General features: G+C 38.8%; 1 protein-coding gene across 5 annotated transcripts; it reads left to right on the forward strand.

Annotated features, from left to right (window-relative positions):
• Positions 1-5255: 5255 nt before the first annotated feature.
• On the forward strand, positions 5256-25954 carry LOC131690466 (arylsulfatase B-like). 5 transcript variants are annotated; one of them, XM_058976253.1, is made up of 5 exons: positions 5256-5381; positions 23353-23922; positions 23988-24240; positions 24302-24459; positions 24531-25954. In XM_058976253.1, exons 2-5 carry the CDS (start codon positions 23392-23394, stop codon positions 25629-25631), a joined length of 2043 nt encoding a protein of 680 aa, XP_058832236.1. In that variant the 5' UTR covers positions 5256-5381; positions 23353-23391; the 3' UTR covers positions 25632-25954. The 5 variants fall into 5 exon arrangements, with proteins under 5 accessions (XP_058832236.1, XP_058832235.1, XP_058832239.1 ...); XM_058976252.1 differs by lacking the exon at positions 5256-5381 and adding an exon at positions 14950-15609; XM_058976256.1 differs by lacking the exon at positions 5256-5381 and adding an exon at positions 14950-15155.
• The last annotated feature ends 1015 nt before the right edge of the window (positions 25955-26969 follow it).

Raw genomic sequence — 26969 nt, forward strand, 5'->3', positions numbered from 1 at the left:
TGTTGATTTATTTATGTAACACTAACATATTTGGACGAATTACTGCAAAAAGTTAATTAGACTTAAAACTTTGTAGAAGACATCATGTTTTTTACCCATTTTTATCATCGTATCTTCTCTCTCACTTGCCAACAAACAATATCACGCCATTTTAAGCTATAACTTCACCTGTCAACGCTTAAAATGGAAAACTATTCGAAGTTCGTTCTTCAACAGATGAAGTTTTGAAATTAATTTAAAACGAAACACTTGAAAATAAACGGAAAGCAATGTATCCGGTTTTCATTCTAGAATTAGGCTCTTGCCTCAGAAGATGTGAAGTCTTAGATAGAGACATGTCTAACCCATTATATCCTAGCGTATGAAATTTCATACGCAGAACTATTCATCGTTTAACGTGTATTTACTGTAGAATTTTGGCATCTAACTGCTTTATTATTGCACTAATGGGATCTTTACACCTCATATTTCATTGTGAAACAAGACTGCTGCCATTTTTTGTAATTTTATTTACATTTTTGAACCGTGTATAGTAGAGGCAAATGGCGGCTGAAAAGTAAGCAATACATTTAATTAGATTTTATTGTTGGAATTCGTTCTAATAATTCCATTATGTGACAAAACGTTCCCACAGGTAGGGTGATGTGCCTATTATGGCAGTAGAGCCTATTGTGACCCTATTTCGTACCCCTTGGTTTCGAACCAAGCATATGAGATAATGACACTATCGATTTGGCTAAAACAGGTGAGAAAAAATAAGCTCAAGTTATATTCTTTATTTGTTGTGCACATATGTATCTAGAACTATCCTCTAAATCCAACTTTTAATTAAAACAAAATCACCTTATTAAAATATCTACTAATCCGCCTCACTCACGTAGTGAACCGAAACTGGATGCATCGGCGCTTAGCAAAATAAACACTTACGAGCCAGCATTTACCGCCTCATATCTCGTTATTCCGGCACAAATATACTAAACATTGCACTGATACATACCTTTATTTTAGCTGGAGAACCTTTTTACGATAATTTCACTTTAAAATCACTCGTCAAACACTAGAATTGGCCTAGTGTTATAATAGGATAAAATTAAATACGGGGATTCCTATTATTGCCATATTTTGCTGATACACTACCACAATCAAAACCAACTTTTTGCATCCATCATACAGAAAAGAATCACCAGTGCGGCCAAACCAAAACATGAACTTGTAAATATAATGTAATGCAATTTCTGGTATAAGTAATCAATTATTTCAAGTTATTCAACTAATTGTTGATTGCAGATATTTTATTTTCATCTGCACATAAAATTCGGATCGGGAGAAAGCAATGTGTTGTGAAACTTGTCGTTCCAGTTGCTAACCTTCGAATAGTTTTTTTTCTGCGTGCGCAATTCTGGGCGCTCTTCTACTAACAGCTGATGAGTTTCATTGATGTGCGTGATGTTTACGTTTGTTTTGATCGGCTGAAAAAAGCAGAATGATTCGTTTTACAAATCACACGTTGGCGTCCATGATCTGGATACCTAGTTAGAATCGACGCAAATGGAATATGAGGCATTGCGTTTCAACTAGATTGTTTTTCGATGAGGTGGAAATTGGCACACCCATGAGGCGATATTTGGATCGTTGAGGTGGGAATAGATGCACAGAATCGAACATTTATTTTTATTTATGCTAAAAATTGAGGCAATTCTGCTAAATAAGCATTATATAGATGTTTAAGAAACAGTACACTGATACTTTATTCTGAGAAAAGTTATAGATAATATGGCTTCTTTTAAAGTTGTTCAAAAAATAGTGCGACCCTCTCCCTAATGGTGCCAAAATAGGCTCATCACCCTATAAAAGAAGTGTTGTCTATCAGAAAATCCGAAGAAATATGTGAAACAACTTAAAATTTGTTGTTTTTATTTAATCGTGCGAATTTTTTTGCACGAGATATTTTTATTCTCAAAGCCATTTTAAGTGGCGATTTTATTTTTCCCATAATCTTTGATACATTTTTTGATAGAATTGAAGATATCACTGCATTTGGCTCACTTTTTGAAACCCCTGGGATATAATGAGCTAAGCTCCGACTCTTGGTACGATGTTCCTGAGTGGGCACTCAAGGTCTCTACAGTTCCGGCGCATTCCTTCTTACGTTACGGTAACACTAGTTACACACAGTTCTAAATTTCGCATAATCCGTCGACGAACCGGCGCCAATAATTGCGTTTTTTGGCTTTCATTAGACTCTTCATTCGCGTTTCTAAAACGTACGGTTCTGAGCACACTTTGTCTCACCACGAGGTAGGAGACCATCCGCGAGAGTTCGCGACGAGTACTGGTGTAGTCTGAACATAATTCGAGCTGTCGTAAATCAAGCCAGCCAAAAACCTATACTCTTCCTCCAGAGGACGTTGTTGAGTGAATTCGATTTTATCGGATATCGGTTCCCAGCAATATTCCGTGTGGGGTCATACATACATTGATTGTTTGTGGTTGTTTTAAACCGTTAGCATTTGAAAGCACATTACCATGGGAATCAGGGATCATCTTCCTTATGCATTCAAACTACCGATGTCGAGCATAGTGATAAATCCAATGCGCTTGCGCTTGCTGATGGTGTAGAAATTCGCTTCATTTCTCCCGTGTTTAAGCTGTCCATGTTCAAATTGCCGCAAAGATCTTTGATTAATGTTGATCTTTTATCACCATGAAGACAACCCCATACCGTATCGTGCGAGTTAAAGTTTCCTAGAAGCAATGCCTTTGAGTATAACTTGACAAGCGACAACTTCAATACCTAGTATCGAAGACACTTTTTAATCCCCAAAAGTAAAGTTTTCTCGATCCAAATGAATTATATCAGATGGAAGATTGGTAGTTAACCAAGTTTCACATAAATCGGTTGCAGCACATTTTAAACTGTTTAGTAAAAATTTGAAGGAATCGATTTTCGGGAGAATACTTCTGTAGTTCCACTGTAGAACAGGGATCAAATCGGTGACCTCGTTCGATGGCTTAGCCATCGAAGCATGGGATCACTGCGATGATGGGTCAACTGCTTCAAAAATGTATGCACTGTAGGGAAAAAAACGTATCAGAAGAATTTTGGGAGGATCAGTAACATTGGAAGCTATGGAAATTAAATCAAGAATATCAGAATGTCGGAAAATTTCATTATCTCATTACTGGACTGGGTATCTGTTTCAAAAAAGTGGACACTTTTGGTTTTGGTGTCCTTAGAAGTGGTAGGTATTCCTTCTTAGAATTAAAAATTTTAAGTCCGGGAGCAGATCGCTTCGGGTTTAAGGCTGCACTTCCATTGGATTTATTAGAAGTTGTTGGCGCACTCTCAGAGGACGACACCTTGCGACCCTTACGAGGTAGTCTCGGGTTAACAAAACATGTTTCCTCTTGTGGCTCGTTTGATTCTTGCTCAACATGAACCCGCATAGGAATTTTCGGAAAGGACAGGTAGCGAAGCATTCTTAAGCATTTCTGCATAAGAGCACATCGAGCATTCCTTAATGGAGCACATAATCTTATCCCCGAACTGCTTCTACGCAAAGCATAATTTATGAGCATATGGAGGGCCCTGGCAGCATATTCACTTTTCAGTTTCTCAGCCGCAAGAGTCATCTTCATGCTTTTCCTCGTATTTGGCGCACCGCTTCTTATTGCCAAAATTAAATTTTACACCAGCGGACATAACCCCGCAAAATGTCCCGAATGAACTTCGCTTGACAATTCTTGGTGGTTTTTTCATGGGAGTTACGTGAGTTCGAATGTAACAGATGAGCACCCGTTCGAGCGCGACGGGTAAAGTACTGATAAAGTAAACAAACCACCGAGAATTGTCAAACATGAACTTCTTTCATTATGAGTTCATTCGGGTCGTCATCTTGTAGAACTCAATAGGTGCCTGTTTGGTCCAGCTACTAACAATTGATGCAGCTCATTACCCGCGATACCAACAGGTAGACGAACTTTATCCAAGAGGACATAATTGGGAAAAGAAGACCCGGAGAAAGTCACCCGAAGCGAGTCTGACAGAGAATAAGTTGTCGCAGTATTTACTGAACACAAATGCTTGCATTCCAGAATCTTCACATGTTGACGTGAAGCGTCTTTCAAACAATCAACCCCGTACTTCAACAGGTCTGCGCACTTCAGACTCGGTTCGGCGATGATCTCATCGATCTCAACTGCCTTTGCAGGTACGTTTACCCTTAATTGCTGAAACGCTCGCAGCAAGCAATCTGGTTTGCCTGGTCGAGGTTTATCACTATAATGCGCTTGAACACGTGTTATCTGAGACACAGCCGGATGGTGGCCAGTTAGTTCCCGTGAGGTCTCTAAAATATTGAACAAATTTGAGTTGTGTCGAAAATAGATCCTGGGTAATGGCTCATTTGAACTGGCTGGATATTTTTATGCGAATAGGAGTGGAAGAATCCGGGGAGGAAATAACTTTGGGAATACCCGTTATATCCATGGAATTTTGGGAATACCTATAATATCCATGGAACCCATAATATCCATATTATGGAATACCCATAATATCCATAGGCCGTTACCCGTTAAAATTGTACCATGTGTTGTGTATTGCAGGTTTGAATTAACCATTGGAACAATCAAATGAAGTATTGTTCTAAGATATGAAAAGCACGAAATTTATCTTTTACTTTCTACATTTACGTTTTGCTATACCCTTTAACCCTTACCAGCGCTAAAAGTTTTTAAAATGCCCGATGTGTCTTTTCGCAAGTCTCGTCCCAGGTAGGGACCCGTATTTAACTTATTAATTCTTACGTTTTTTGGAACTAGCGTCAATCCGGCGCTAGTTTAGTCCTGCCACTATGTTACTGTCGGATGCTGATGAGACGAAGTCGAAACGCAAATTTCATAACTAATTTAGTGATGACTTTTATGAAGAAAATGCATACTTACTAACAATTTCGAATACTACGACTTGTTCCAATGTTCTTTTATTTTCAGACGAAATTTACTGGCTTTAAACCAAAATACATATCATAACAACATTACAAAGATATAGGGAGCGCATGAAGAGTTCCATCGAATGATTCTAAATAGACAAATGATTCATTTCACACTTCCTTTTGTTCTATATGTAGATAGTGTACAATACGGTTGTTATCAAGCACCACGAACTTGACCTTACCGTGCATTAATCGCAGTCAATCAATACCATAGCAACCGCTTTCGGGGTAGGGTATCAAACCATAAATATTTTGCACAGGTAGTTAGTTTATAAGTTGAATCAACAATATACAGACTAATGGTCGTGATAAAAATTAATAAAGTATTAAAAAACGTCGCCATAAGGAACGTGAGTTGTACTGTGGCATATAATGTTGAATTGAACGGTAAGTCTGCTTCGAAGTGTACGGTCAACGACCTAAATTGCTTGTGCTTCATTTACGATGTCAGAGACAAATGATCATTGTTATACGACCATGTAGAATTCTCTACAAAATTCCGCCAACGCAAATATGACACACTTTTTTGTGCAAACTGCAGATTGATCTTACATTCTCTCCGTTTTGAGATATCTTATCACCGGGTTTTTTTAATCAAATAACGTAAATGACATGAAAGTAGATAAACTAAATTGCCAAACAGTCACTGCAAACAGTTGCAATTAGCACTTTTATGACAATCACTCCATCAGTTTCCCGACCAGACAATGACACTCTAATTAGATGTCCACTTTAAACGGAGCAAGTGGAAGGTGTTTTAGTAGTGTTTATTTTTTCATACATCAACTAGCCCAAATGTGTGCAAATGATCGAAACGGAGTAAGGGTCAGAAACAGCAAATTACGTATGTATTGCAAAGCGCCATGCCCATCCGAGGAGAAACGCAAAAGCGTCGCAAACGGCCCTCATTGTTGCATTGCGTGAGGCATATACGTCATTTTTCCATCCGTTGCTAAAATCAGCCGTTATCGATTCGATTTTTGGGTGCACGTGCTTCGTTTAAAATAGACAAGAGTGTATACCGACAGAATGACAATTTTACAGGCATCGACATCGAGCTACCTTGGTTTGATAGATTTTGTTTTGTTATGATCGGCTGGCCCTTTGATGCACATTGTTTCATATCTGTAGCAAACTACACTCAATCATTTATTTCATGTTAAATGTGTTATTCCGAATGGTTTGTGTTTATAAATATCACAGAACTTCTTAGCGGCACTAATGTTGACGTTGACGTTTTGAACAAACTTTAATTAGTAAAGACTGTGATTTGTGAACAATACAATTTTCCCGATATTGAAAGACCACAAAAAATCATAATTTGCAAAAATTATTATTCAGAACGTATAAAAGTTATTGTTAAAACAAAGTGTCGTCATAATTTGTTTACAGTACAGTTATGTCAATGCAACATATTATCCAAAGAACTCAAACAATTGACCTGTTTGACTGGATTTTTCCAGTTATTCATCAATTCAAAAACGAGTCAATATAAGATGCCACTCAGTGTCTTTGAATGGTTCAGTCGCATTTCAAAACTATTTAGCTTACTATGCTATATTTCACCCTAAGGAGGAAAATTTGGTAAAAACCAAAATTTCTCACTAGGGTGAAAATTTGTTGGTAAAAACCAGTCTTTGTACAGGAGGGCACAAATCCTTATTTCATACTATGTTGCGTTTCGGCTTCGCCTCTTCAGAAACCGACACTAACGTATTGTCGGAATAGATTAGCGCCGGCTTGACGCAAATCCCTTAAAACTAAAACACACTATGTGTTTCAATCAAACGACTGATCAAACGTGATGTCCCGTTCGAGCAGAAGTTCTGTTTATGCCGATGAGACACAAGTGAAGCCGAAACTTGTCTTGGCTTAGCAGGCCTATGCGAAAGCGCTATGCTATATTTCACCCTAAGGAGGAAAATTTGGTAAAAACCAAAATTTCTCACTAGGGTGAAAATTTGTTGGTAAAAACCAGTCTTTGTACAGGAGGGCACAAATCCTTATTTCATACTATGTTGCGTTTCGGCTTCGCCTCTTCAGAAACCGACACTAACGTATTGTCGGAATAGATTAGCGCCGGCTTGACGCAAATCCCTTAAAACTAAAACACACTATGTGTTTCAATCAAACGACTGATCAAACGTGATGTCCCGTTCGAGCAGAAGTTCTGTTTATGCCGATGAGACACAATGTTTAGCTTGCCGATGAAAATTTTTAAATTTCCTAGAAATATGGATTGCAATTTGAAATTATTTTTCATAATAATAATAAGGAAAGTAATTTGAGCCATCTTAAAACTAGAAATACAGTTCGATATACAAAAGATATTACTTGAATTGCATTTAAGATTAAATGAGAAAACTTAGATGTCGGTGTTAGGAATTCATTTTGTCAGTAACTGACACTAACTAAAAGCCAGTTAGACGATGAATCCAAATTAACACAAAACTGGCGCCGGTTAGACACTAAATCCAAACGGCTCACACGCATTATTGGTACATGTTTTCCCACTGTGTGTCGCCTTGATTTTGCTTTCAACATAACTATAAGAGAAAGGTTGATTTTGTTGTTAGATTAAAAGTATCAAACAGCTTCAAATATTATTTACATGTTAATAGCCTGTGAGTATGATGCAATTAAAATTATGTATAATATAGACTGTAGATCTGGAATCTACAATTAATGTTCCGAGCTGGTTCAGTACAGTATCTAACAAAAACCACATTTATCTGGTTTCGGAACAAAAGAGTTTTCTTGTAGTTAATTATTGAACTATTTTTTTTAAAGCGAACCATCAAGTCCCGCACATATACACCGATTACCGATCAAATAATTTGCCCTCGGAAAAAAACAAAGATGTTTGCAGTTCGGTATATTGTTGAATCAAGTGACGTTCGCTGAAATTAATTCCTTGCAACGGAGACGTTTCCAAAGTTGTTGTAATTATCATAGCCGTTGATGAATGTATCTTATCAAACAAACGCCAGTCCAGCAGCACCGCACATGTTTTAAACGCGTGAGTAGCATTAAAACGCATACGCTTCTTTCAAGAAAATTTTAAGATTTTAGCACTTTTAGCGATAGATCGCTACATAAAAATATTGAGATCGAAATAGATGGAACGACGATCCTCGATAGCGGCAACGCTTTGCAGTGGCTTTATTGTAACTAGTAATCATCAGAAAAAACAAGCTCTCCCGAATAGATTGCGATCAGATAGCTGGAGGAAAATAGAAGCGCAAAAACCGCGTCCAATCAGAGGCGTTTGCTGGGTGAGCCGCATAAGGGAGGTCATTTTTATAATTCGGACGATTGAGCGGGTAATTAATATAATGTGCATAAACAAGTATCAACAAGAACAGTGACAAATTTTGGGTGCTCCGCAATGGAATAGTGCTGTCACTAAGTTAGAATCGGACTCTGATGAGACGAAGTCGAAACGCAAATTCCATAACTAACTTAGTTATAGGTTTTGTGCTTTTCGCGCACCAAAATGGTTTTAAGCAATTTTCTCCTTAATGAAGAAAAAATAGTTTTATTTAGCTGTTCGACACTAAGGAGAAATATAGTGTAGTGTATCTTACATTGGCTTGGTAAGCCAAACCAAATGTTTCGATTTCATTAGTTCTCATTAGCTTAAAATGAGCCCCTGTTTGCGGGACATCACGCTTGACAAGGGTTTTGCGCAAGAACACAAATTGTGTCACCGTTTTTTGGAGCTAGCGTCAGTCCAGCGCTAGCTTTTCCTGTCACTAAGTTAGTGTCGGATTCTGATGAGACGAAATCAAAACACAAATTCCATAACTAATTTCCTTATTTTATGTTCACGAAAAGGGTAACGAATTTTTTATTGCTACTAATAATTCTACTATTTGTTTGAGTTTGACATAAAATAAATGATTATTTGTTGGTACATGGTACATATATCGTACAGAGTGATCCAAATTGGTTAGAATTTGAACCATACTCTTCCACTTTACTAGCACCGTCCTCTGGTGTTCCTCGTGGAATTCACGTAGGGCCACTATTTTTTGTTTTATTTATCAACAAGCGGATACGCTGTTGAACCAATTGATGAGCTTTTGTTACTTGTTCGCCAACAATCAATCGATCTTATAATAATAATATATTGGGAATAAGCTGTTAAATATTCTTCAAATATTAAGAGAGTTTGCAAAGTTATAATTATCAGAAATAACCGGGAAAATTTCTCTCGGCTTTTATTTGGTATCTGAAACACAAAGTAAAAATACACTTAAGAATACAAAGTACAAACATTCTTCCCCTTGATGCTTTCTAGCTGAATGTTCCAGATAAATGCACCCTAAGCCCTCCATGGAGCCGCTTATGTCTCTTCCCAATTACACAGATAAATCTTCTGACCACGTTAATTTATCCGTCGTAAAGCCTGTGGTAAAACTGCATGATTGTAAGTAAGCTTCATTTACTATACAGACAGTGATGTCAAATCATTAAGCTCACCTCAAAATAATTGTTATCTGGAAATTTAGTGTGGTTTTCTGTCTCAAGATGATATTATTCGAGTTAGGTAAGCTTGCTAAAATGCTAAGCTCTATCGTTATAAGGGAAAGGTAGGACCCTTGTTGCTTTGGGATACACTATTCTTTGATCATATTGTATAGACTTAATGCATAAAGGTATAACAATATTTATAAACGTTAATAGGTAGATCGCTATCGACCCTAACAATGATAACTTTATCAAGTCATTCTTCAAAAAATCAGAACCGAATCAACATTACATCATGAGTTTTTTTAATGGGTTTATCCTCTTCCTAGGCTATTAAGCATTAGTTGCATTATCCGCCGCAGCTTAGGGATAATTCGGTCGCCAATGGGATAATCATATGTTCTTTCTGCGATGTCATCATACCCAGGGATAGCATAAGGGTTAGTGCATTGTTAGTGGAGTCTCAAAGGTTTCGAGTTCGAATCTCGCCTCTGGGGAATTTTTCTTACATGATTGCTTAGCTTCGCTCACCATTTTCGATCGTTTTTCCCGTTGGATACCACCAGTCCAGTCATATGTGTTTCCTGGCTTCCAGTTACGTTTTTGTGCTTTGGTGTCTTCATGTTTTGTAGATTTTTTGCGCATATTTTGAGATAGGCGCCTTTATTCCCATTAAGGTGTTTTAACCAGTTTTCAATCACTTTTTATGAAACAATCAAATCAATTTCTTCTGTTAAGTATTATAACCATTAATCTAAAATCAAATTTTAAAAGTCTTCTTTGCTAGATCAGATTTAATCACTTACGTCTCTTCTAGAAAGTTCTAGATAGCAGTAAAACGCATAACATATATAAATACACCAATGCCGTTGAACGTAAAATTTTGGATATAAAAAAAAATTCAGTATCAAAATACGGTTTTTCTATATAATTTTGTGTTCGAATTTGCAACTTTTTGCAGCTAATTTTTAGATATCTTTTTCAGTATAGTATAATGTTGCATTTGAAAATAAAACTGGAGACCTGACTAGAAAGATTTGTTTTTGAGCTCAATCAACATACGCACGAATGATACATTTTCTCCTATCTCGCCATCTTGGATTTATCAGCCATCACCGTTTGTCAACATAAAATCAGACAACATCAGTTTCAGCATATAGATTTTGCACCAACCGACATAACCCCACAAAATGAGCCGGATGAACTTCGTTTGACAATTCTCGGTGGTTTGTTTACGTAGGATATACGTGAGTTCCAATGTAACAGATGAGCCCCCTTTGCACTCGCACTCACGCAACTGACAAAGTAAACAAACCATCGAGAATTGTCAAACATGAACTTCATGCATCATGAGTTCATTCGTGTCGTCATTTTGTGGAACTCATAGATAAATTTATAAAGATTCTATTGCAACTTCTATTAAAAGAGATTTTGTTGAACCCTCCCTACACCCGTTTTAATACTTGCACATGACGCATTCCTTTTTAAGCAGAGTGACGTCTTCGTTTTGGTCCAAGTCCAAGAGAGCTTTGAAGGTCTTCAAGCTTTGTAGCCCGACCCGCATCGCATCGCGAACATGAAACGGCTTTTTACTTTATACGAACTGCCGATAGTGGGACTCGAACCCACATACCGCGTGTTGAACTAGCACTTCACCACGCACGCGTTTGAAGGCTAATCCTGCTCCGGATACACGGTCGAATCTACGCCGCAGGACTTGCAAGATAAGCATTTACTTAAGAAGCTGAAGATAGTGGCGGTCACATAACTGATACGGTGGTCCACTTCAATGTCCTCGTAACTCGCAGTTTTTAGTTTCTTCGCGAACGTGCTCACACAAGACGGATACAGGTGTGCACATTTTTTTCTGTGTGTGAGTGCGGTTGTCATTTTTCTTTGATGAACCCGAAAAAACAAGAGGATATGAAGAAGAAAAGCACAAACAGTTGACGTGGTGGGCCCTTCTGTTGCCATAAGTTTTGTTTCGTATCGGTCATAGTTGATTTAATCGGTTTTCTTCGAGGTAAAAAGTGTCCATAAGTGTTCTAATCGATAGATCCGAAGTGAAGCTTGGCTTTTTCTTTTTCTTGCCTGGCAGAATCAATTCCGACAGCGACAGTCATGTTTTTTATTATAACAAAAAACAGAGAAAATTGTAAAAAACAAATCGTACTGGTTCCAGTTGTAGGCCAAACTCTTGGCGCTATCGATTTCAATAAATCGATGTTACCAGAGCTTCTTCTCGGCTTAAATCGTCCTTCAAACCGGAACAGGGTTCGCCTCCGCCTCTTCACATCTTTCGAGTATCTCATACCAGTGGCTTTTTTCAACTTGCTGGCAACCCGCGAACATGTTTCCAGACCATAAAAAAGAAAATTAGAGCGACATTAATAACTATCATGCAATAACTTCATTGAGAGCTGTTACGAACTGGTGATTATGGAACCACTTCAGAATCAATGCAAGCGATTAATATGCCGTCAAAGCTGAACATTGAACAGCGACTAACCTGCATAACAGGGAGTATGGACCGTCGCGCTCAAACTGCTATGATTTACACGGATCTAGCTGTCACGTTTGATAGAGTGAACCACGATATAGCAGTCGCTAAAATGGAGATATTTGGAATTAGCTGTAGATTTTACAAATTTTTTCGATGCTAACTCACAGATCGATAGATGATGGTTGTCATTGAAGATTGCCACTCACCCACATTTACTTCTACGTCAGGAGTTGCCAAGAGAATCCGATCTTTCGCAGACGGTCTCGAAATACGAGGGTTGTTCAATAAGGCCTTAGAAAATCCAAGAGGTGGCGCTCGTAGTGTCGGCAAAGATTTTTTTGTTAGTAGGGGAACATGGGGAGACTTGACCAGGTTTTCAGCTAAGCTTGCGCAAATCTCTAAAAATGTTATCAATCCTTCCAAAGTTATTGGGATATAATGTGCAAAGGTATTGTGCGTGTTAATGTTTTTTTGCAGAATTTTTAATTTACTTTTGCAGAAGTTATAAAAGTTTTTCCGTGGTCGTTTTTTTGTCTTTCCACTGCGAGAAGACTTGACCAAGAATATTTTGAAAAAACAGCAAAAAATTATGACATAATACATACTATAATCCTTTTTTCCATATTTTCGAAATTCTTAGGTAGCAGTAAAAAATATAAAAGGTTTGCATTTCATAAATTTCGACTGTTTTTAATGCATTTTCTTTTATGGATTAACTGTACCGGTTACATTGCATGTTCACACATTATGAAATAAGCCATATTTCTGCTAACTTTGTTGACTAGTACTAAAAAATATAGACTGATTTTTTGTGACGTGAGTAACAGTAGGGACCATAGCATAGTAAACTTCAGAAATTTTTATCTTTCTTCAGCTTATTGCCACTTGATCAAGCTTCCCCATAAAATCTTGGTCAAGTCTCCCCAACATTAGTTATTGCGTTCGATGTCGAGCAAATTTTAGTAATAATTATTTAAATGTCCCGATTTATGTGAAATCGTTTCACTAGTTCATAAAGAATAAAATAATGTACGAGTACTTTAAAAGTAACTATTAGTCGAGTAGATATATCCATACAAAGTTTGATAAAAAATTACATCCTTTAAGGCAAATTTATTAATTACGATCTTATTGAAATGCGGCCATCAGTCTTAAAATTTATGCAGAACAGGCTTTGATGTTCTCTCTGTTTATTAATTACGGATTTTTTTCTATAAGGAAAGCATTTTTCATTCCAAATTTGGAAAATTACCTTAAGGGACCGAAATAAGTATAAAAAAATTGAAATTTTTTTAAAAGCTTTATAGAACACGTGATAGCCAATAATAGAATTCTGCGCTTGGTCAAGTCTCCCCATGTTCCCCTATCGCTATCTATAGGAAAGCTGTCAAAATTTCCGCTCGATCCATAGCGTTGGTCAATTTCTATTGTCGATTAAAGTCAACAACATTTGTTTATTCATAACAATGGGAAAAGCGAGTTCAAGGCTGTCATCGAACATCTCCATTTGAAAGGCTTAAACCCGAAAAAACCTGCGCTTTCGACGGTTTACAATGGGGTAAATGAGTGGTGTTCATCCACAATAGATGAACATCGTTCAGGACGCCCAGTTGAGATGTCTACTCCTGAAATCATCGATAAAATCTTCGATCAGATTTTGAGCGATCGGTGAATCAAAGTGCGGGAATTATTTGAGACCACAGGCATATCACAAGGTACAGTCGCTTCAATTTTGCATGAATAATTGTCTGTGAAAAAAAATTCGGCAAGACGGGTGTCGCGTTTGCTCTCAGAGGAGAATAAGCTCAATCGTGGAGTGGTTATGTTGACCGGTATCCGGAATCTATCGCTACCTTCCGAATTCCTTCGTCGATATGTCACTGTGGACCAGGATACACTACTACACTCCAGAAACGAAGAGACAGGCTTGGCGGATGATGATTCACTTCCAAGGAGGACGTCATTGCTCAAACGAATGAGTATTTTGCAGAACTTCCTAAATTCTATTTTTGGACGGGATAAAAATTTTGGAAAAACAGTTGTAAAAGTATGTAGAGCTGAAAGAAGATTATTTTTAGAAATAAAAAAGAAAATTTCCAAAAAACTGTGTTTTTCCATATTTGTTTTGACTGACGAAAAGTTGGAGATAATTTCGCCAGGTACGTTCGGGGTCCCTTTTCGACTATCCTGGGTTTTTGTCCGCCTGATACGGCTATCCATTGTACCTTCGAGATAAATAAAAATATTAAGTTCCAGCAAGATTATGCTTCGTACCATACATCTATTAGGTCCTAAATCTGATAGAAGGTGAATATAAAAATTTGGAACTAACAGACGTAAAATACGAACACAATGTCTCGTCTACTTTAACATTTGATTTAAACATATTTTTTATAAGCACTGGCATCGCATATGCGATGATGGCTCTACTAACTGACATATCCTCAAGTATACGGGGGACCATGGAGGAATTTCTTCATAGTGTTATGTCTGATTGTCTGTGCTATTACTGACTGTTAATACAGTGTTGTAACATTCTAACGATACTTCCACCAAACGATGAGCTAACCTTAAATCTAAACATAAATCTCATACAGTCGTGCAGTCCTTCATCATTTCATACGGTCTCTTCATTTCCAACAAAAGCAGTGTGGCGCCACCCCTGTTCAATGCCTCTGACTCAAGGCTAGAAGCGCAAGTCGCTCACCATACGATTTATTCTCTATCGCACGTGAATTTGATTGACAAACAGCTCAAATTTTTATAGTCAACATCTAATTTGCTGATTACTTGCGTAGAAGTCCCTGATTCACACCTGAAAAATTAAATAAGAGCCAGACAGCATTTGACTTTATTTTTTTTTCTCACCGCGTGACGACGCTCCCTCCTAAGATACGCTAATGATCGTTGCTTTCGAAAAATAGAACTGTTTACAGTGGGTACCCGCACGGATCCCAGGCCCATTCGAGTTCTGCACGACGTCGCGACTAGTCGTGCCACCTCGGGATCGCAACGGTCGGAATCAATCGATTCGCTCTGGATCGTCATAAAATAAATTAATTTAAATTGTGTATGCTTGGAGTGTTACGATACAACTCGACACTGTCTCGCTGTTGTTGGGATCTTTCGCGCTTCCGCGAAAAACAAGCCCCAGATCTTCGAAGAGGGCCAAGAAACGTAAACAGGTTGGACGAGCATCGATTACTTGTTCAAACGAATATGTGATAACTTTGACGGCAGTCCTAATGGGAATATGCGATAACAGTCGGTCGGTCAATGTAATTTGAAGGAACGCACGAGCATGACTGAGATCAAAACTTATCGGGAGCTAATTGAATTGTGTCGTTCAAATTGTTAGCAACGATTTAGTGCAAATATATCTGTGCCGCGGTTCTGTTCGACCAGTCAGTCTCTGGTGGGTGGATCAGTTGATTGGCTGTGGTCGTCCAGGGGTTATCTAAGTTCTCTAAATTCCGTGAGTTAGGCACTATCGTCGGTTGGCACGCGAGTAGCACGCGACACTGCTAATAGTCCAACCGAGGACCACCGAGGTATGGTGGAGATCGAGTGAATGAACGCGATAGCACCAGACAGTGATAAATAGTGCCTATTTACTCGGAAGCGTGATTATTGACGTTTGTAAGTAAATCTGTCAGTGTTGTAATCTGACGAGCTTTGTGTACGTTATACGGCGCGGGTTCAATGAACCATTAGGATCCCGACTATTGAGTAGTGTTTCAATCGAGTTTTTCGCATGGGTATGAATTAAAATGAATTGATGTTAATTGTTATATATTTTGAATGACACAATTTAGAAATATATAGAAGATTAGGATGAAAAAGGAATTCGATTCGAGCCAAAAATAGGCTGTGAAGGTCAAGCGATTAGCAACTACAGATTCTGATCGGATATGTTGACGGTTTGCGGACTAATTGTAGTTTCATCCTTTACTGTTTTGCATTGTACAATTGACAAATGATTCCAATGTACTGGAGTGGGGTTCACAGAAAAAGTGATTTAGGTTATTATAGTATACAATTGAATAACATTTTCTAAGAACAAGTGATGACTAACTCTTACACTGAAACTTCGTTCTAGTTGGATTGGTGTTCAAAACAATGCGGCAAGGCTTTGCAGCACAATTGGCTTGTTCGGAGGCTGTTTTTAAAGTATTTAAAATAATCATACTGGTTTAAACTGTCACAAAATGGATTGAAAACTATGCGCTAAAATATCTTTCATAAAGCTATTGTAAGATCTGGAAAAGTGTGATGTTTTAGAAAAAGCGAGGTTTGCAACCAGTGCATAAAGCATTTCAATCATTTTGAAATGACATCAGCAAATAGCAACTAGTTGGAACCTGAGACGAGACATGCGAATTGTAAAAAAACGAACGTCAGAAAAAGAGAAGATCCGCAAGTACCATCCCAGGTTAGCAATACTATCGCTTAGTAGACCTTCGGCAATCACTATGCGGGGCCGCAGGGGCGCTGTCCTGTAAGTACCGTATGTGTGATATAGTTTGCATCTTACGGTTATTGATAACGCCTTAAAATCCTTAAATGCATGAAACTCATTTTTCCTTGGAACTCATTTTTCTAGTTGGATACGATATATACCTGTTGTTAAGGTTTTATATCACATAATTCGGTATGTTGCCAAATGGCAACAGCATGCATTTAAGGGCATTTAAGCTAACATAGGCTATCCACCTTAAATGGAACATTTCACTAGAATCTAATTTAAATTATTCATAACAATTCATAATATTTTCTTTCTTCACTACGGCTCCGATGAGTCCTTCCGCTGGGCAGTCATCGTAGATGTATGTGGAATGGATGATATCGCTAGGCGGCCTCATTCTTCCACCTCCATTGCGGATAGCGAGTAAAACTTCGTTACGGTTCGCGTCAGTGTCGCACCGGTTGGTGTGAGCACTGTCACTATACGCGTCACGCCGTCTGGTCCAGGATGCAGCTCCAAGATACGAATAAATGACCAGCGCACTGGGGGTGGGAGGCAGGCCCGGTGTGCATGCAATATTTACTAGGAATACCACGGGTTTTACACATTAATATTTATCTGAAAAAACATTTTGATGAGTTCATCTTCATATTAGCAGGTATTTTTTTCAAGTTTGGTTGATTTTATCTTTTAACTTTTTCTTATAAGAAAAAATAGCATACGATTTTGACGTGTGTCATATTTTTTTGGGTTAATATTTTCATTTCACCCACTGTGGTCTACTTGACAATTATTTTGATACAACATAACCTAACTTTGTCGTTATTATCTATTTTTGTTTATTCGTTGTGTTATAGTTGTCGTAATTATTCAAATTGTAAGATCTAGAAGCAACAAAAAATTGAAATGCCCATAAGACGATCTGCCCATGTTTTCAATCGTCTCAAGGAATCTGAAATAATGAAAGAAATTCGAACAAATTCAACAGCAGACGATTCCGAAACTGATTTGTAAAGCGAGGAAGAAGATGCGAATGATATTGCTTCCGACGGTGAATCTGATGCAGACTAGGAAGAAGAATCTGAATAGGTACTCCGGTTATGCATCAGAAGAAATTAATACCAACCCAGAAATATTTATTGGTCGTGTTCAAACGAAATAGAGCTCAGAACCAATCGACGGTCGACATGATCTTCCGAATACCTTCACCTTTTTACATCCATCGCCTTATACGCTGACATTGGGTTTTTGCTGCGTGTTCGTACTCATAATCCTGAAATTCCCGAACCGGAAATCGGATCAATTAGAAATTCAACAGCAGCCAATGGGAATGCTGTACCTTTCATTTGAAACCAAGTTTGTAAAAATCGGTAAAGAATTCGCAGAGAAATAAGTATGACATTATCTTAGGAAATTGGTGAGTTCCCCCGGGGCATCAAGAACCGTCATAGCTGGCCAATGTGGTCGAAGCGCCTTCGGTGGGTCATTAATGATCTAGACATGCAAAGCCAAGTAATGTTGCACATATTTTAATATATATTGCATCATTTGGACATCATGGTGGTACCAGTTTATATGGAAATTTGCTGTGTGATCGTACTCTTCAATTCGTAACTCCAAAGCCAAAAGTCGGATCAATAAAAGAATCAATAGCGACCGATGGGAAGGCTGTACCTTTCATTTGAGACTAAATTTGTGCAAATCGGTCTAGCCATCTCTGAGAAAAATAGGTGAGATTGCTTGCCACAAACATGCATCCATCCATACATACACACATACATACATTTTACGATCTCGACTAATTGAGTCGATTGGAAAAAAGGAGCTTGAAAGGAGAGGCCCGGCTTGCCCTTTAATGTTAGGATTTTAGCTCGCCTTCACAAGGGTTAAAAACAAGTTTCATTATTTTTTGGCCAATTTGTTTCGAAATGTGCTCCAAATCCAACGATCGCAATAAAAAGAGATTATAACTACTAGAGGGAGCAAAGCGCTACTGTCTCCATGTATTCACGGACTGAAACATGGTGTCTCGCTCTAGCATATTGTATCCCATTACTTTGACTGGTGTAAACCCGGGCAATATGTGTCAATCTAATGGGCCTAGCATATGTAAAGCGAGCCTCTAGTAGTTATAATCTCTTTTTCGCAATATGATATGATTTCATTGTATAATTGCGGTAGTTGTTGTCAATAGAAATCTTGATAAAGCAATTATTTTGGCTCTATTCGTACCTATATTTCCTATTCTCTCGGAAAGTTTATATGTGCAGGACGTGATACATCAACACAAGAAATGCATTTAAGTTATCCGGACAGAACGTAACGTCAATATTATGTTCCATTGCCGGAGGTCGGGAGATGAATATAGCAGTTGTAGAGGTTGGTATTTGGTACTTACGTTTTATGCGATTTTCAATTTTGTTGCACGTTGAAAGACGTCATTCGTAATATACAAAAAGCCTTCGTCAGACCTTTTCATCAGCTTCTTGAGTACCAGAAGAACGGCACAACTAGATAAGATTCTTCCTAGGGTCGTGTATGAGGCAAATGGGCTCCTCATATAATTGTAACCATTCTAAATTCATAATTTTCTGTCATCTGGAACAAAATGGTCAAAATGGTTATTAGAATATTGTCCAGTCAATCCCTTATGCTATAGATCACTTACCGTAGTCTGATGCTCATATACCGTATTTTAAACACACGAAATACGACGGAGAATCGTCTAAAAACTGCTGCGTGCTGAAACCAAACATAAACCCTCATGTTGGCGAAATACGAAAAGTGACCAAGTGCAGCCGCCAGGAAATTTGTCTAAGTCTTTCTAACCGCATTCGCAAATCGCATTTGTTCCTAGGGACAATTAGCACAGGCGAATAGAGTCAAACGTCAAAGTGTTTAAATCGCCTGACAATGTTCGTCCGCCTTTTTTTGACTGGGAATCGAGTAAAAAAATATATCACTATGGTATATTGCAAGATGACGTCATATGAGTAAAAATGCTCGAAAAAATGACAGTTCAGCGAGCTTGTTTACATGGTGTTAGAAAATTTTTAATTCCACCCAGTACAAAAAACTTGGTTCGAATTCTAAGTCCATGGAAACAAGCTCTCTGAACTGTCAGAAAAGTGAGGTTATACATTTTCGTGCAATGGTCTATACACTCCGTAGAGTGTATTTGTTTACATAAAATTATGCTCACCGCTGTTCGGTACCGTTCATATTTAGTTGTAATTTTTTTTTCATTGTCGCGTCATGTTCGTGTAGTAGTTTTTGTTGAACATTTGTATATATGTAACATAGGATTTAGGTAGGTCACCGCTTTCCTCTGGCTGCAAAAGTGACTGCTGACTATGCTCTATCATAGCGATGACAGCTATGCGGCGGTGCGTTTTTTTTGATCGAGTGCGGGAGGCGGCCATCAAAGAGTTAGTAACAGCCACGGTAAATACAAGACGTCCTCGATTAACCGTTCCAGCAGTGTTAACAGCCACAACAGCAATTGTGCGAAGTGCGCGTGTGTGACGGAAGATATCCGTCAGAAACTGCCGGCCCATGGTTTGGGCACTCATATTGTTTCTGATGCTGGATCACCGTCGGGGAAGCTAATTTTAAAAGAGTTTTAGCATCCCCGGCTAACCACAAAGAATCCAGACGCACCAATCCGTTTTCGAAGAAGACGAACGAACCTTGCTCTCCTTCCCAGCCAATAGCCAAGGATGGTGAAGCCTTGTTAAGAAGGATCCGCTGGGCAAACAAGAACCCTAGTAGTGAGCAACCGCTACTTACAAAATTGACACATCCGCGGTCTTGAAAATGTGAAATCTTTCGAAAACGACTAGGAAAAAGTGAAAATTCCCAGCCATTTCGATCAGAGCTGTTAACTTAGGACATCAGCCTTATACTAGAATGATAAGAAGTTTTAACCCTAGAACGGTTTTGTAGGGTACATTTGTACCCCAGAGCTACGTGTAATCTCTGTTATTCCATTACGATTTATTTTAACTGCAAGCAAACTATCATAATCTGTTACTTTAGGGACCATTCATAAATTACGTAACGCAAAAATTGCCCAAAATTGACTCCCCCCTCTCCCCATGTAACAAATTGTCACAAATTTAGTTATCCCCCCCCTCCCCTATTACGTAACAAATTCCTTGAAAAAATTTTTTTTTCTTCGATGAAAACATGTTACGTAACGATCTAGCTTACTCCCCCTCCCCCCTCCCGAGCAGAAGAAAATAACAGCGGAATACTGGATTTAGGTATCAATACCAACAACTGTTTACCACAATATGGTATTAATGAGCTCTACATAAGAGGTAAAATACCAAAAAAAAAATAACACAGGCATGTCCTACAAATAACTATTTGATAATGAAACGAGTTATTATAATACCTGAATAATAATAAAACATTTTTCAACCTTCCAATAATAAAATGCACTCTATGGAGGTATTCAATAAGGTATTGGTTTGGTATTTGTAAAAATATCTGGAATACATAAATAATACTAAAATAAAGTATTATACCTCATTGAGGTATTAAGCAGGTATTGAAAAAAGTTTCTTCAATACCTGCTTAATACCTCAATGAGGTATAATAATCAATTAATACTAAGTTTTGGTATGAATACCATAAAATAGTATGCTCTGGTTATTGCCCAGTTATTTTCTCCTGGCCGGGCTATGTCACAATATGTAACAACTTCTCGAACCCCCCCCCCCCTAAAAGCGTTACGTAATTTATGAATGGTCCTTATATATGAAAGCTATTGCGCACTTCCCACCAACCTGGACTCCGCACTTTCAAAGTGCGAGTGATCTCAAAACTGCGAGCTGTCAAAACGCATGTATTTCAAGTGATAGCGATGGCATTTTCATAGACAGACCAGTCAAACTAACCAGTCTATGACAAAAATTTAATAGGAGAATGGTAAGTGCGCAGTGCTGTTAGAATACAGTTTTTAGTGCCACAAACAATACTATAGCAAAGTAAATAGGAAAAGTGCTGGGTTATCGTAATTTTTGCTTTTACGGATAAAAGAGGCAATACACTTTCGTGAATATCATTTGTATATAATATGCACCACGCACCACTCGTATCGTCATCTTCTGCAGCCCACGCTCTGGAACATACTTTATATACACTTACAATGCTCCGGCTGTACCTGTCCCTTCCACGTTTATATCCGTTACTGCATATTGCTGTATCTTTACTGTTCGTATTGGTGTTTGGTGTTCGAAAAAGCATCGAAATAAATACACTTTTTGACCGGTTTTTGAATAACTTACTACTTGTTTAAAAGACAAATAATCTTCACAACACCATAAAGATGGTTGGCAACTATCGGAGCTATAGAAATATGAAGGAAAAAGTGAATTTTAACGTATTTTAAAGACTTGTTCGATAAAAGCAATGAAAAATTACATAATAAAATGTACAAAACACGAATATTTTTGAACAGGCTACTTTACGAATGTTTTTGGAATAAAATTATTCAATTTTATTATTAATTCAATAAAAATTAGGTATATTAGAGCGATTGTACCATAACAAAACCGCATAGAAATAGTCACGAAACCGTTGTAGGGTTAAATATAGGGCCGCTATGATTCTTTCTATTAACATTCGTATTGAGCTATTTTGCAGCGAACGGAGCATCTCCTCAAAGGGCGATACAATATCGAAAAGGTAATATTTGTGAGCTGTACACGGCTAGTAGATTGCAAAGCAATTAGTTTATGTCGTTTCATGCTACTAGCAGAGGCCATTACTTTTATTTCGCAATGATTGGAAAGTGTCATACACAACGAAAAAACTGAATTTAAAAATCCGACCAAAGTTCTTTCGTGATTGATTCCCGCTAATTACATGCATTGAGCCGCAAATCAGCCGAACAGAAAGAATTGTGAAATCAGTCGAATTTTGCTATTCAAGCTTCTCAGGTGCCTGGTGACAGCATATCAACACCGGGATAGAACGACGATTAATAGGTTGCGGTTCTCTCGGTGGACTGACTATTATTTAGTTTGTGTAGCTTCGTGCTAGTAACCGTGGCCAATTGGAAATGAAATATGGCCCTTAACAGCGCTCTCAAACCATTCAGAAAAATTGAGATTTGAAAGTCTACAGCAATCATATAAGAGTCGCATCCGTGAACAATAGATGAGCCTGAGCATTGAGGACAGAAGTCAGCAGCATCGATCGATTTTCAAATTCATAAACCGACGCTAACATCAAAAGGCTCTTTTTAGAACCAGTAATCTTCTTAAAGACTGATTAGAAAAAATCCCATTCAAATGTGATTCCGTCAAGTCATTAGATTTGTATTAATAGTCAGACGTGTACTCACGATACTCCGGTTATATCACATAAATCTTTTTTTAAAGACAGCAATTTACCGACAAATCTTTGACTGGAAAACCATAGTAGAAGATTTCTAGTTTTTAATTTTTCTTATTTTGATTATAGAGGTTTTGACCTTAGAGTCACTCGCCTCTTTTTTCGGGTTAGAAAAATCTATTTGAAACAATTTCTAACCCTATATGTAGGGTTAGGAATCGAACCCAGGTGAGCTACGTACAAGGCAATCGATTTACCAACTACGCTATGCCCGCCCTAGAAAATTTCTATCATTCATTTTCAGGCTTGTATCTTTTTATAGTGATTATGCAACCTTCTTTGAAATTACATCTATGAGAATATTTCCACAAACATGAGATAATGTTTTAGTTAATTTTTAGGCAAACATATTGCGACAGATGGGCGATCACATGATTCTATAAATAATTTAACGATACGTGGTCGTATCTTGTACAAACCCCAATAGATTATTTTTAACCACATTTTTTTTGCGGTCAAAGACCATTTTGGTAATACCGCACATTGTTTTAACGGATGTCTAACTTCTACAGGCTTCCTGTACTGGCAAACCGTCGTAAACTATTGATACCATGAGCTCAGTCCAAGTACCGATTGCGGTTTGTGCTTTCCTGGTTGCAGCTCCGCTGATGGTACTAAGCGTCAGTATCTCTGCAATCGAACATGTCCGGCGACCACATATCATCATAATTATGGCCGACGATATGGGCTGGAACGACGTCGGATTCCATGGATCGAACCAAATCCCTACACCCAACATTGATGCGTTGGCATACGACGGTATCATTCTGAACAGGCATTACTCTGCACCCATGTGCACTCCTTCAAGATCGGCTCTAATGACTGGACGAAATCCAATCAACATTGGAATGCAGCATTACGTGATCGTTTCCGATGAACCGTGGGGCTTAGGTTTGGACCAGAAAACCATGGCCGAATACTTCAAGGAGGCTGGTTACAAAACGCATTTGGTAGGAAAATGGCACCTGGGTTTCTTTGCAGAGCAGTATACGCCAACAATGAGAGGATTCGATAGCCACGTGGGATATCTGGGGCCCTATATCGATTACTGGGACTATACGTTGAAAATGACGGATCCTGCCGTGAGTTTCCTTACTCGATATGTTTGATTGTTATCGGTCAGTTATAAAACGATGTCTTTCAACAGAAACAATACGTGGGATACGATATGCGTCGTGATTTGAAGGTGGACAAGTATTCGAATGGAACGTATGCGACGGATCATTTTACTAACTCTGCTAGTGCGATCATCATGCAGCATAATCCGGATGAGCCGCTCTTCCTGATGCTGAACCACTTAGCGCCACATGCTGCGAGTGATGAAGATCCACTGCAAGCACCCGAAGAGACGATCAAGAAATTCAGCTATATTTCTGATGCAAAAAGACGAATCTATGCCGGTATGTTGTAGCATGTACTTCCGAAATATCTTGATGAAGAATTTTTATTTTTTTCTTGCAGCGATGGTATCCAAATTCGATGACAGTGTCGGTCAAGTCTTCAACACCTTACGATCGAAAAACATGTTGGAAAATTCAATTATTCTTGTAATGTCCGACAATGGTGCGCCAACGATTGGACAGCACGCAAACACTGGATCAAACTATCCACTAAAGGGAGTAAGTTGATCTAATTTTCCATAGTTTTTCAGTCTTCCGTCTCTACAAATCTATCGTTTTTCCTTTAATAGGAAAAGAACTCCCCTTGGGAAAGCTCAACGCGCACTTTTGCTGCTCTTTGGAGTCCTCTGCTTCGTGAACGCCAACGTGTTTCCAACCAATTCGTTCATATCACTGATTGGTTGCCTACCCTCGCCTCCGCCGCAGGAATCGAAGTTCCTCACGCAAGATTGTACTCGGAGATTGACGGCATCGATCAGTGGGAAGCATTATCATACGACACCGGGAATCCCCGAAGAGCGATCCTAAACATGATCGATGAAATCTTCGGCTACAGTAGTTATATGGAGAACGGGTTCAAATACGTGAATGGAACTACCAGCCACGGGATGCGTGACGGGTGGTATGGAGAACTGGACACCAACGACACATTCCCAAGTGATGACGATTACTTTGCGAAAATCCTAGAGACTGACATCGCAAACTGGGCCGGACAACTGTTGTCAAAGGAACTAATGAGTAAGCTTCGAAGGCATGCTACAATAACCTGTGGAAATCAACCGCAAAACCAAAACATATGCCACCCACTGATTCGGCCATGTTTATTCGACATCATTAACGATCCATGTGAACTGAATGACATTTCCCGCAAACACTACCAGAAAATGGCGGAGATGCACGACAAGGTGGATGCCTACAGGCAAACGGCAGTGAAGCCAAGAAACAAATCGCACGACCCAGCTGCCAATCCAGCTAACCACGAGGGAATATGGACTTGGTGGCGAAAGGTTAGTTTACAGGAGGAACTTGCCCAAACCAATGCAAACGACCCAGATTTATCGTGGCACCGGGACCAGGAGATTCCTCCACCACACTCAAGTCTTCCCGAGGTCATCCGACTACCCGTAATCATTTCGATAGTAGTGGTTGGCATCCTTTTCGTGGTGGGCGCACTAATGTATCTATCCAACAAAAATTATTTCCGATCCTGCAAGGGTGGTATCCAGGCGGAGAAGAGTGTGATATCGAAAACTACGGCGAGCCGTGCTGCAAGTATTTTCCCTTCTGATAGTAGCAACGACGAGAAGCTCCCCGACGGATACGAGAACTCGGCTTCAAAAATAATCTCAAAAGCCTACCATATCAAAGATAATAAGTTGGAGAGGTATTGATCCTACTGTTGGCTGAACTTCGGCTTTGTGTTGTAAAAACTTAACATTAGTTTCGGGTTGAAACGGAAAATATTCTTTTCTTGACTATTGAATTTAATTTGCTAATCTTTATTACTAATATGTTTTACGCATTGCGCAAACACAAAGTAGTACCTACTTACTATGCTACGATATTCTTCGGTTAAAGAACTAGGTTCAATTAAGTATGATTCTCAATATAGTTGATAATTTCTCCTACAGGACTTGGCAAAACTATTTTAAACATAACGGATCTCGCATTGTATACAAATGTGCACAATAAAACTAATGGTTAAAAGATTGAATCTTGCATCTTTTATTTTATCGTACACTTTAAATAACCTACTCTTTTTTTCGAAACGATTTGATACGGAAGTTTTAAGTTCCAAGCCACACTAATGTGGTTTTCGTTTGAAGCGAAACTGAGTCAGTTCCTAACCCCAACTGCTGTCAAAATGTATGAACTGACAGCAGTTGGGGTTAGAACCTGACTCAGTTTCAGGTTCAAGCGAAATCGCCATAAGACTTCAATAAGTGTTCATTTGCCCTTTGATAAAATTGTTCTTAAAATTTAAGTGTGCAACCCGGTGATATATTCGTCAGTCATCATATTTAAATTTTTGGTGTCGGCGTATTATTTTGCCCATGAGAGCCATGGTTTTGATAATTGCGACAACAACATTTACAGTCAGCGTATTAAACCATAAAAGTTTTGCTTATCATTATGAATTATGTATTCACTAGTTGGCTATACTCAAATCTAGGCCCAAAATTGCCCCAAACCTTGAATGGTACTTAAGAGGAGGTAAAAAGAAGGTGCACGCACCTTTTTTACCTCCAGGCGCACGCCGGCCGTCATCATACGATCCCGGGATTCGCTTGAGAGTTTCCTCGCCGTTGTGCCCTGTTACGTTGTTTTGTCTCTAAGTCGACATGGTACTACTCATGCTGTTGGCCGAAGTTGAACGGGAACACGCCGACTTCTCACAGCTGTCTCCACTCCGTGCCGCGAATCCTGCGGCCCTGCTGGTGCTTCTGCTGACGGTGGCGGTACCTTAATTACCATGGTCGCTGCCCCTCTAACTACTTCCCTTCTCACTGCACCGAATTTTACTGACGTCTTCTATTCCCTCTTCGAAGGAGGGGAGTGCAAGGCCTCGAAAAGATTACCAGAAACTTGCACCGTAAAACCCGAGGACCGGTTCGCGCCATTCCGGCAGCGAACAAAAAGCGAATGGAATCCCGACCGAACTTTCTCCCGAGACAATCTCTAGCACACTTCTTCTCATTCCTTTTCTCAAATCGGTTCTTCTTATAGCG

The sequence above is a fragment of the Topomyia yanbarensis genome, chromosome 3, assembly GCF_030247195.1.
Source record: "Topomyia yanbarensis strain Yona2022 chromosome 3, ASM3024719v1, whole genome shotgun sequence".
Classification (NCBI taxonomy): Eukaryota; Metazoa; Arthropoda; class Insecta; order Diptera; family Culicidae; genus Topomyia; species Topomyia yanbarensis.